The 12,307-nt window shown below is 39.9% G+C and overlaps 2 protein-coding genes across 4 annotated transcripts in view; one reads left to right on the top strand and one right to left on the bottom strand.

The window, feature by feature from the left end:
* Positions 1–12,307, bottom strand: part of LOC128692164 (BRCA1-associated protein) — a 135,393-nt gene that overhangs the window by 86,009 nt on the left and 37,077 nt on the right. For both annotated transcript variants that reach the window (XM_070085198.1, XM_070085197.1), the window contains exon 7: positions 1,970–2,105. In XM_070085198.1, coding sequence (XP_069941299.1) covers positions 1,970–2,105 — 136 coding nt within the window. The remainder of the gene's footprint in view (positions 1–1,969; positions 2,106–12,307) is intronic.
* LOC128692165 (uncharacterized) overlaps positions 8,881–12,307 on the top strand; it is a 70,904-nt gene continuing 67,477 nt past the window's right edge. Inside the window, exon 1 of one of the 2 annotated variants that reach the window (XM_053781239.2) lies at positions 8,881–9,134. In XM_053781239.2, coding sequence (XP_053637214.1) covers positions 8,915–9,134 — 220 coding nt within the window. In that variant the 5' untranslated portion in view covers positions 8,881–8,914. The remainder of the gene's footprint in view (positions 9,135–12,307) is intronic. The other variant, XM_053781240.2, reaches the window with a different exon arrangement.

The raw sequence follows: 12,307 nt of genomic DNA on the forward strand, positions 1-12,307 counted from the left end.
GGTAATTTGGCCAATTTCACACAAAGTTCAAAATATTCCTATTTCAAAATAGGGTCCAGAATAAACAATGCAGGCATTCCTGGCACTAAAGTAACATTTCCTCTGTTTTTTAGTTATATTTCCAGGCTTTAGAGATGAATTCCATTTTGCTTTTTTATTCACATAAAGGATTTCTATCCACACCAAAAAATAGAGGCTTTACTGTTATGTAATACTGTAATAATTGTATAAATAATATCAGTGGATTCGTGAACATATATTAGACCCACCAGTCATTGCATATTGGATGCATGATGTGATTTGTTTACTCTTGAACATTGGCAAAAATCAAACATTTCTATTATGAGGTCAATTCCTGGCTATTTTCAATACTAAAACCAATCAAAATCATCTCTATTTCTGTAATACAGTAGACCCTTATATTCTATGGATTTATTTGGCACATTTTGTTTATTACACCATTGAAAAATTGCAGCATAATTTTATACAACACTCCATAAATTAACTTAACATGGTTCAGTTTATGGGAGGGGAAAAAATATGGAGCATCGCCCACGGGATATTTCTCAGGCTGCCACCGTACTGTGGGTGAGACCATTGTCTCAACAGAGGAGGCATACCACCATCCCCTGTCCCAATCTTCCGTTCATATGCATCCAGGAGCTAGTTGTGTTTGTGGATTGTGTTTTGATATTTTAATTGCCATATCTTGTATCAGCCAAGCAATCATGGCACCCAGTAGGCATACAAGTGTTGCTGAAAGTGGCAAGAAAAGGGTTAAGCATTTAAGTCTTGGAGTTAATGACTGACTTGGCTGATTTAACTGACTTACTGACTGGACTGACTTACTGTCTTACTTGACTGACCTACTGACTTAAAGTTAGACTTTCAATGAATAGGACCCTGACAAATCTATAAATAGTGCTCTGAAACAGTGTCTACAGCAGCTGATGCCTTACTGTCAGCTGTATAACGTACTACAGGGTAAAATAGCCCAGAAATCCATTACAGAATTTATGCCCACTTCAGTATATCTATCGAATTCAGTACAAGAACCTCTACCATCCACCTCAGCCCAACAGGGCCACAGTATAACTATCCACTCTCCTCACAATCATCGATAAACACCAGCACCCACAATTTAAGGTAGGAAATTACTATTATTTCTATTGCATTTGTAGTCTTAAGCAGTAAAAGCAACATAATACATCACAACAATGAACAACAATTAAATACTCACTTTTTGTAAGATCTGGAGGTCTACAAAAAAGTTGTTTGGCTTTTTTGAGGCTCCCAGGAACGTAACCCTATTTTTCCCATGAGTTCTTCAGTTTATCTAACATGGATTTATCTAACACGGCAATTTCAGGAATGTAACTACAGTGTAATATAAGGGTCTACTGTATATCTTCCATTCTATCAAATGAGAGCAAGAAACCGTGCATGCAACTGTAAAAACCATATGAAAATACCCTCCAAAGTTGCTGTTTTAATCCAAAAACACAGTTGCAGTTTTTTCTTCATTATGCACTGTGTGCTGCAGGATTTGTTTTATATGGTGTACACTTACCACATAGATGTATTCTCTCATATCTAGGCCCAAATTTACCACTCACAGCTTATCTGAGTGAGCTGAGCTCATGATGTAGTACTATGGCTTGGACCCTGTCTTCAAAGCTGTAGAACTACAAAATTATATAATTATGATAATTATGCTATGCATAATTATCACAATTATATAATTTTCCTTGTAAGATATATGCACTTTTAACCTACTGTTGTAACTATAATGTATCATCTTGGGAAATAAAATGATCTTATCCATGTACACAAATCTTCAGACTGTTACACTGTTTCACTTCCACAGGTCTTAGTCTTATTTAGTTCTTGCAATTAATTCATTCACATTCACTTTTGCATTTATATGGTACCTTTCCAAGACAAATTATAAGATAATAAAACATATTACCAGGTATAGGAAGACCACCATTCTCCGATTCTTTAGTGGTCTCTACTCGGGCAACATACACTAAACGGCAGATATCAGGTTCAATACTGTTGTATGGGTGCCCATTGAAAGTATTGTAGAACATATCTGCATCACCCTGAAACAAACAAAGTATTTAAAGAAATAAACCTGGAGAAATTTCTTTGGGAAGGCAGGTAATAATCCATGGAATTTCACTGTATGCCAGGTATGTCGCAGGAAGCAACTAAAATGTTCTTGGTGAGAAGTAGCTGATAAGTGTAAATATGAAGGAAACAACCCCCCAAAAAATAACAGACTAATAGGGGCAAGGGCAGTGTGTGTTAAAGCCAAATGTCTGTTAGATTCAAATGATGAGATTGTTTTCCTGTGAGTTTAACAATAAGACAATTCCATTTACCCTTGCCGACAGTGACAATAATGGGCTTTGTCCAATGCTTTCAGATGTTTGCCACTGATTTTGTCACCCAAATACAAAATTAGGGTCCATTAAATCAAAATTTTACTTCATTAATCTGTATAACTCTCCATGGTACAATGGACCCTCGGATACTGGTCATTCCTGTTATCGGCCAACTCGGTCATCAGCCGGTTTTTCGGCTCCCGGTGATCGGTCATTTCAGACGCGCCAGTCCACCGGTTGGGGCCGCTTGCGCATCAGTCTAGCTGTGTCTCTCGGTGTGTGAGGAAGCTTCTGCTCATACATCAAAATATTTTGCTTGTTTCCCATTGTTTTTTGAGTTTTTTTGCAGTGCAACTGCAAAATAAGTAACCATGGCTCCAAAGAAAGTTCCTAGTAAAGTTCCTGTGGTAAAGAAAGTGAGAAACACCATGGAATTTAAGCATGAAGTGATTAATAAATATGAGAGTGGTATGCGGGTGCTGGAACTTGCCAAGATGTACGGGAAAAACAAATCTACCATTACATCCATCCAGGCAAAGGAAGAACAAATCAAGGATGCTAATGTTGTGAAAGGAGTAACTTTTATAACAAAACAAAGGTCACCAATAATGGAAGAGATGGAAAAGTTGTTGCTATTGTGGATTAAGTGGATTTAGTGGGAGACAGTGTTGTGGAATCTGTTATTTGTGAGAAGGCAATGCAGTTACATGAGGATCTTCTACAGAAAATCCCAGAAACAAGTGTGGCTGGTAGCGAATTTAAGGCCTGCAAAGGGTGGTTTGAGAGATTTAAGAAGCGTAGTGGCATACACAATGTTGTAAGGCATGGAGAGGCTGCAAGTTCTGACAAAAAAGTGGCTGATAAGTACATACAGGAGTTCAAGGACTATGTAAAGGCTGAAGGATCTGAACCCCAACAAGTCTTCACTTGTGACAAAAAAGGCCTGTTTTGGAAGAAAATGCCAAACAGGACCTACATCACGCAGGAGGAAAAGGCACTGCCAGGACACAAGCCTATAAAAGACAGGCTTACTCTTTTGTGTGCTAATGCTAGTGGGGATTTTAGAGTGAAGCCTTTACTGGTGTATCACTCAGAAAATCTCAGTGTGTTCAAGAAAAGCAATGTCGTCAAGAATATATTGTGTGTGATGTGGAAAGCTAATAATAAGGCATGGGTCACAAGGCAAATTTTCAGAGAGTGGGTTAATGATGTTTGGCCCCAGTGTGAAAAAATACCTCCTAGAAAAGAAACTGCCACTCAAGTGCCTCCTGGTACCGGACAATGCTCCTGCACATCCTCCAGACTTGGAAGACCAAGTGTTTAGGGACTTCAATTTCACCACAGTGAAGTTCTTGCCTCCTAACACCACTCCTCTCCTCCAGCCCATGGACCAGCAGGTCATTTCTAACATTAAAAAACTCTACACAAAAGCAGTGCTTGAAAAGTGCTTTGAAGTGACCTCTGACACTCAGTTGACCCTAAGAGAGTTCCGGAAAGATCACTTCACTATCTTCAATTGCATAAGCTTTATAGGTAAGGCTTGGGATGGAGTGACTTCCAGGACTTCTTTGAACTCTGTTTGGAGAAAATTGTGGTCAGGTTGTGTCCAAGAGAGGGATTTTGAAGGGATTGAGGCTGACCCTGGCCCTGCCGACCCTGTGGACTCTATTGTGGCACTGGGGAAGTCCCTGGGGTTGGAGGTGAGTGGTGAGGATGTGGAAGAGTTGGTGGAGGACCACAAGGAAGCGCTAACCACTGAACAGCTGCAAGAGCTTCAACTGAGGAACTTGCTTCAGAGGAGGAGGAAGAGAGTGTGAAGAAGGTGCCTTCTTCAGAGATTAACCCTTTCAGGGTTTCCAAGGTACTAGTACGGCTTATGCACCAGGGTTATTGACGTACTAATACGCCTAAATTCTAGCGCCTTCAAATCTAGCGAGAGAAAGCTGGTAGGCCTACATATGAAAGAATGGGTCTCTTTTGGTCAATGTGCACAGTATAAAAAAATCCTGCAGCACACAGTGCGTAATGAGAAAAAGAAACTTTGACCGTGTTTTTGGTTTAAAACAGCGACTTTGCGCTGTATTTTTGTATGGTATTTATGTTTGTATTCTAGTTTTCCTGGTCTCATTATATAGAATGGAAGACATATTACAGAAATTGAGATGATTTTGATTGGTTTCACAATGAAAAGTACCTTGAAATTGAGCTCAAAGTAGCAGAAATGTTCGATTTTTGCCAAAGTTCAAAAGTAAACAAATCATGCCACGCGTCCAATACACATCAACTGGCGAGTCTAATATTCTTCCACAAGTGCGCTGATATTAGTTATACCATTTCTACACTAATGCAGTAGTCTGCATAACAGTATATCTATTTTTTGTGAGAATAAAAATTCGAAGTGGAAAGCAAAAGAAATGTAAGAGGGGCCTGGGGATGTGACTAATGAACAGAGGAAATGTTATTTTAGTGCCAGGAATGTCTTTCTTGTTTATTCTGGACCCTATTTGGGAATTAGCATCTTTTGAAATTTGTGTGAAATTGGCAAAATTGCTAATTTCTGACCACTTTATTGGATAGTTGAAATCGGTAAATGGGTGGTTTCTTGTACTCATTTGATAGAAAAAAATGGAGTTCTAGCGAAATAGTACACTGGAATTGGCCGAAAATAGGGCTCAAAGTGGGCAAAATCGCCAATGTGTAAACATCGTCGAGACCGCTAACTTTGCGAGAGCATAATTCCGTAAGTTTTCCATCAAATTTCGTACTTTTGGTGTCATTATGATCGGGAAAAGATTCTCTATCTTTTCATAATAAAAAATAATTTTTTGTTTTCCCCGAAAAATTTTCGACCCTGAGAACAAGTTTAGGAGAGGGCTTCTCGACCCTGAAAGGATTAACCCGTAAACAGTCCAAACGTATACATACGTTCACTACCCAGTGCCCCGAATATTTTGAAAAATAAAATAATCGTTTTTTTTATTAAAAAAAAAGAGCACATTTTTCTAAGTGTTATAAGATAAAAAGAAATTTTTAGGGTCAGTACTTACCGGGATATGAGACCGCAAAGTTGGCACTTGGCGATCACCTGGCGGTAACATGGAGTTTGTAGAAGTGTTGCCGATATATCTTTTTTTCCATTTTTCATATTCTTTCTTTCAACACACCGGCCGTATCCCACCAAGGCAGGGTGGCCCAGAAAAGAAAAATGAAAGTTTCTCTTTTAAATTTAGTAATTTATACGGGAGAAGGGGTTACTAGCCCCTTGCTCCCGGCATTTTAGTCGCCTCTTACAACACGCATGGCTTACAGAGGAAGAATTCTGTTCCACTTCCCCATGGAGATAAGAGGAAATAAACAAGAACAAGAACTAGAAAGAAAATAGAAGAATACCGAGAGGGGTGTGTATATATATGCTTGTACATGTATGTGTAGTGTGACCTAAGTGCAAGTAGAAGTAACAAGACATACCTGAAATCTTGCATGTTTATGAGACAGACAAAAGACACCAGCAATCCTTTCTTTCAACACACACCGGCCGTATCCCACCGAGGCGGGGTGGCCCAAAAGGAAAAACGAAAGTTTCTCCTTTTACATTTAGTAATATATACAGGAGAAGAGGTTACTAGCCCCTTGCTCCCGGCATTTTAGTCGCCTCTTACAACACGCATGGCTTACGGAGGAAGAATTCTGTTCCACTTCCCCATGGAGATAAAAGGAAATAAACAAGAATAAGAACTAGAAAGAAAATAGAAGAAAACCCAGAGGGGTGTGTATATATGTGCTTGTACATGTATGTGTAGTGTGACCTAAGTGTAAGTAGAAGTAGCAAGACGTACCTGAAATCTTGCATGTTCATGAGACAGAAAAAAGGACACCAGCAATCCTACCATCATGTAAAACAATTACAGGTTTTCGTTGTACACTCACTTGGCAGGACGGTAGTACCTCCCTGGGCAGTTGCTGTTTACCAACCTACTATTATTTTTTTTTTTTTTTTTATTATCACACCGGCCGATTCCCACCAAGGCAGGGTGGCCCGAAAAAGAAAAACTTTCACCATCATTCACTCCATCACTGTCTTGCCAGAAGGGTGCTTTACACTACAGTTTTTAAACTGCAACATTAACACCCCTCCTTCAGAGTGCAGGCACTGTACTTCCCATCTCCAGGACTCAAGTCCGGCCTGCCGGTTTCCCTGAATCCCTTCATAAATGTTACTTTGCTCACACTCCAACAGCACGTCAAGTATTAAAAACCATTTGTCTCCATTCACTCCTATCAAACACGCTCACGCATGCCTGCTGGAAGTCCAAGCCCCTCGCACACAAAACCTCCTTTACCCCCTCCCTCCAACCCTTCCTAGGCCGACCCCTACCCCGCCTTCCTTCCACTACAGACTGATACACTCTTGAAGTCATTCTGTTTCGCTCCATTCTCTCTACATGTCCGAACCACCTCAACAACCCTTCCTCAGCCCTCTGGACAACAGTTTTGGTAATCCCGCACCTCCTCCTAACTTCCAAACTACGAATTCTCTGCATTATATTCACACCACACATTGCCCTCAGACATGACATCTCCACTGCCTCCAGCCTTCTCCTCGCTGCAACATTCATCACCCACGCTTCACACCCATATAAGAGCGTTGGTAAAACTATACTCTCATACATTCCCCTCTTTGCCTCCAAGGACAAAGTTCTTTGTCTCCACAGACTCCTAAGTGCACCACTCACTCTTTTTCCCTCATCAATTCTATGATTCACCTCATCTTTCATAGACCCATCCGCTGACACGTCCACTCCCAAATATCTGAATACGTTCACCTCCTCCATACTCTCTCCCTCCAATCTGATATTCAATCTTTCATCACCTAATCTTTTTGTTATCCTCATAACCTTACTCTTTCCTGTATTCACCTTTAATTTTCTTCTTTTGCACACCCTACCAAATTCATCCACCAATCTCTGCAACTTCTCTTCAGAATCTCCCAAGAGCACAGTGTCATCAGCAAAGAGCAGATGTGACAACTCCCACTTTGTGTGTGATTCTTTATCTTTTAACTCCACGCCTCTTGCCAAGACCCTCGCATTTACTTCTCTTACAACCCCATCTATAAATATATTAAACAACCACGGTGACATCACACATCCTTGTCTAAGGCCTACTTTTACTGGGAAAAAATTTCCCTCTTTCCTACATACTCTAACTATTATTATTATTATTTTATAGAATTTTTATGTTCTGATAATTACAATTTATAGTAGTTCTTGTCATTTCATAACCAATCTTTGTTCTGACACTAGTATTAGGTACTGAAATTGTACTCACATTGTCACAAACACATTGACAGGTGGACATTTTCGCCTGCCTTAGTCATTTACTATTGTCTTGGAATATATTTATAGTAGTTCTTGTGCGTGTACAAAAAAAATTAAGCATCCGAACACATCTTGCAGACGAACTTTCATGTAGGAGTTGAGCATGGATGATTATTTTGCGTTTCTATTCTTTTATTTTACACATTTATTAGTTGTTTGCACTGTAGGATCGCTTATTCTTTATTGTGTTTTCTAGATAATTTACAATCTCATTGCTGATAAAATGTTTGGTGTTTTGGCTGGCTTCTTTCCACACCTAGAGCTACTATTGTATGCATAAAACACCTGGAAAAGTTGTTCGAGACCTCAGTAATACATGAACACCAGGGAGGTGAGGGGATGGCAATGTGAAAGAGTGTGGACGTGAGGGACAGTCAAGAATCAAATCAAATCAAATCAAATCTGTAAACCTTGCATTGTAATCCTTGTAGAGAATAAACTTTGATTTGATTGATATATAAAGTATTTATAGGTCCCAGCAATGTTTTGGATATGTGGAAGTGTATAATAACAGGGAAGGAAGGAAGGAAGGAAGGAAGGAAGGAAGGTAGGAAGGAAGGAATAAGGGACAGAAGGAAGGAAGGAAGGAAGGAAGGAAGGATGGATGGAAGGAAGGAAGGAAGAAAGGAAGGAAGGAAGGATGGAAGAAAGGATGGATGGAAGGAAGGAAGGAGGGAGGGAGGGAGGGAGGGAGGGAGGGAGGGAGGGGAGGGGAATGAGGGAGGGAGGGAGGGAGGGAGGGAGGGAGAGAGGGAGGGAGGGAGAGAGAGAGGGAGGGGGAGAGGGAGGGAGGGAGGGAGAGAGGGAGGGAGGGAGGGAGAGAGGGAGAGAGAGAGGGAGGGAGAGAGGGAGGGAGAGAGAGAGGGAGAAAGAGAGAGAGAGAGAGAGAGAGAGAGAGAGAGAGAGAGGGAGGGAGAGAGAGAGGGAGGGAGGGAGGGAGGGAGAGAGGGGAGGGGAGGGAGATGATTAGGCAATAATAATAAAATAATAAGTAAAATAATAAGGGAGGGGGGAGGGGAGGGGAGGGAGGGAGATGATTAGGTAATAATAATAAAATAATAAGTTCCCTTGAAGCAAGACAAAGAAAGTCCACCCCTAACAGTGACGTGATAAGATGAGATAACATTTGATGAGAGCTGACGTTTGATGAGCATTCTGAGCATTCGCAAGGGTGCAGTGATAATACTTGATAAGAAAAGATTAGGGCCTGCTTTGTTTTCGCTGGTACACAAACATGCCTGTCTATTTGTCTGTCAAGCTCCCTGTCTATGTGTCTATCCGTCTAGCTCTCTGTCTCAGAGCGAGCCACAAGACTGCATCGTCATCACGTTGACTCATCTTCAAGCAGAGTACAGCACTTTTTCTGGTAATTTACACTATGTATACTTGTATTTATGTGTACCTGTGAGACAGAGAAAGACAGACAGATAGAAAGAGATAGACAGAGACAGACAGGGATAGACAGAGAGACTAGAAACAGAAACAGATAGAGAGAAAGAGACATAGGCAGAGACAAAGACAGAGACAGACAGAGATACACAGAGATAGAGACAGAGAGACAGAAAGACATAGATACAGATAAACAAACGGAGATAGAGCCAGGACGCCAGCAGCCGGCCAGCCATACAGCTGGCTGCCACGCAGCTGGCCAGCCAGCTAGCCAGCCAATCAGCCAGTCAGTCAGCCAGCCTGCCAGCCAGCCAGATTTGTTTCTCTTTACTTCGGGCATAGATTATAAGACATTCTGAAAGGGTGTTGCACAAATATTGCACATGGGTTATTATCAAGGTTTTTTTACATTTCCTCGACCACTTGTGTCCACATCCACCTCAAAGCCACTAAACTCAGGGTCAAAATCACTTTCCTCTTAAAATGGGAGTGTTAATATTACATGCCATCAGTGAATCCCAGGTGTTTGCTGTGCTGTTTCCTCTAGCTGGTGCTCATTTGAACTGGTGCTCCCACAAGGTACTAAGTTGTCCCAGATTTTTTTAATACCATGCACGCCGAGTATTAGAACCCATTCTATGCTGACAAGGCATCTCAGGCCAAATTTGAAGGAAGGAAAAATAAAACGTATATATACATTTGGGGCACTAGCGGTAAAAACGTATACAGTAAGGCCCCGCTTTACAGCATTTCTCCTTACGGTGTTCCACTAATACGGCGATGTCAAATTATGACCAAAATTTGCTATACGGCAAGCGGTCTTTTAAATACGGCGCCCCCACCCGGTTTGTTTACATTTTCCGTGACCACATCTATTATGTCAGGAAACTTTCCAAAATTTCAAGTGTTTTAAAGTTACTGCATATTTTATATGTACTCTGATAATTATACTTATGTGTACCTGTACCTAAATATACTCACACACTGTGCTGGTGTGCAGATACACATTAAAATCGCTAAGTCTCTCTCTACTCATGACGCCAATACTATGTAATAATAATCACTCTTGGGCACACTAAATGTCTTATTTTACATCAATATAGGCATTTTCATTAATCCATCTATGATATTTTCCTCAAAATTATATATGAAACCCATTACACAGCATATAAACATGATACATACACTCAGAATAAAAATTGACGTAAATATGAGATTTGTTTACAAAGCAGCTGTGTAGGTGGTGTCGGAAGAATTACGTTTTTTCTAGTCAAATACTGGGGGGTAACTGTAGAAAAATATTCTTTTTGTATGCCTTTACTCTATGTATAGCAATTCACGACCCTTGTGGGTTTAGTGCTTTTTATAATAAATAATAATAATAAATAATAATAATAAATAATAATAATAATAATAATAATAATAATAATAATAATAATAATATTATTATTATTATTATTATTAATATTATCTTCATTCACTCTAAAAATGGTGTGTTGCTGTTTGTTTATTCTGAACTAACTTGTACAACTTGTGCACAATGTAAGAGTATTTGTATTGTGAGGTAATTATTATTAAAATAAAAAAATATTGAGGTAAATGTTTTACAAACTCTTACAAATGGACGTGAATGAATTAAAAGTAGACACATATTAATACGTATTTATTTCGCCTGACCAAGTGATCGTCCACTACCTCTTCAGTTTGAGTTCTTACATTGTCTCAACTCTGTATCTCGTTCTCTCTCGTTTACTCTTTTTTTAGTTGGCTCTCATTGACGATGGCGTCTAAGGTTAGCTGTAATAAAAAGAGAAGTTGTAAGCCTCTTGCTTTAAGTGCCAAGTTAGAGGATGATGGTGTGCCATTCTGATTTTATTCAATAAACACCCTGCCACTCACCTCTCACACATTAATATTAATATTTTAAGGTAAGTAATAAGTGTACTCTGTGTGTATCTTACCTTTTATTGTGTTTTTAATGCCTATTTCTATTGCTAACTTAATATAAGTTAGTGTAAACTTGTTGTCTGGCATTTATTGCATATTTTATATGCTCTGATAATAATACTTGTGGAGCCGGGTGGAGGGACAACATTACGTTTTCTCTGTTCAGCCATCAGAGAAAACGTGTATGAATCTGCGTTTGGCCCAGCCACTCCCCCACTCCGCTTTTGTTTACAATTTTCGGCATGAATTATTCATTACTTCTACCTTCGTTTATGATGGCATCTAAAGGTAGTTGTTAGAAATGATTAAATTCAGTGAACATGGCATGTCGATGTTAATAATATGGCTCTGGGCCAAAGTGTAGGTAGCCGGTAGGTGTAGCCCAGGCTACACCTACCGGCTACCTACACTGACTTTATACAAATAAATACTACTCACCTCTCTTCCTATAGTAAGACTACACATATTTTAAGGTAAATAATGAGTGTACTGTATGTGCATTTTACCTCTCTGGGATGTTTTAAATATCGTATATTAAGTATGAGACAGGGAGCAGTGCTACCTACACCTGGGCTACCTGCACCTGACTTCCTACAAATAAGTACTACTCACCTCTCTCCCTACATTAAGATTACAAATACTTTATGATAAGTAATGAATTTACCGTGACTGTATTTTACTTTGTGTGTTTTTAATGTCTAGTTCTATTACTAACTTAATATAATTTAGTGAAAACTTGCTGTCTGGCATTTATATGCATTAATAAATGGAAAAAATGGAGTTCTGCCTTCCGGCGATGTCTGCTTTCCGGCAACAGCCTGGAACCTAACCCGCCGTATAAGTGGGGCCCTACTGTATATATGTTTAGACCGTTTATGGGTTAAAGAGGTGTGTATAATGTGGACTAGGGTGCAAGCTTTTGTAGAGAAACACCACCCTGACCAAGCCATATCTGCAACATGTTCAGTGAAAAAACCCTGTCCCTCTTCAGGGAAATCTTAGAGACGCCAGAAACAGACCTCTATGGACAAATTTGTTGTGCGACAGGGGTCCAGTGACTCTAAAGCTGGTCTTAGTGGCATTAAAAGACAAAGAAGGCTTTGCTACCTAAAGTCTTTATGGAGGGGGATTCCCCTTCCAAACACTAACTCCTCCCTCTTTCCTCCTCCCTATCTTCCAGAAGCCAGCATTAGCCTTCAATAA

The sequence above is a fragment of the Cherax quadricarinatus genome, chromosome 15, assembly GCF_038502225.1.
Source record: "Cherax quadricarinatus isolate ZL_2023a chromosome 15, ASM3850222v1, whole genome shotgun sequence".
NCBI classification, from domain to species: domain Eukaryota; kingdom Metazoa; phylum Arthropoda; class Malacostraca; order Decapoda; family Parastacidae; genus Cherax; species Cherax quadricarinatus.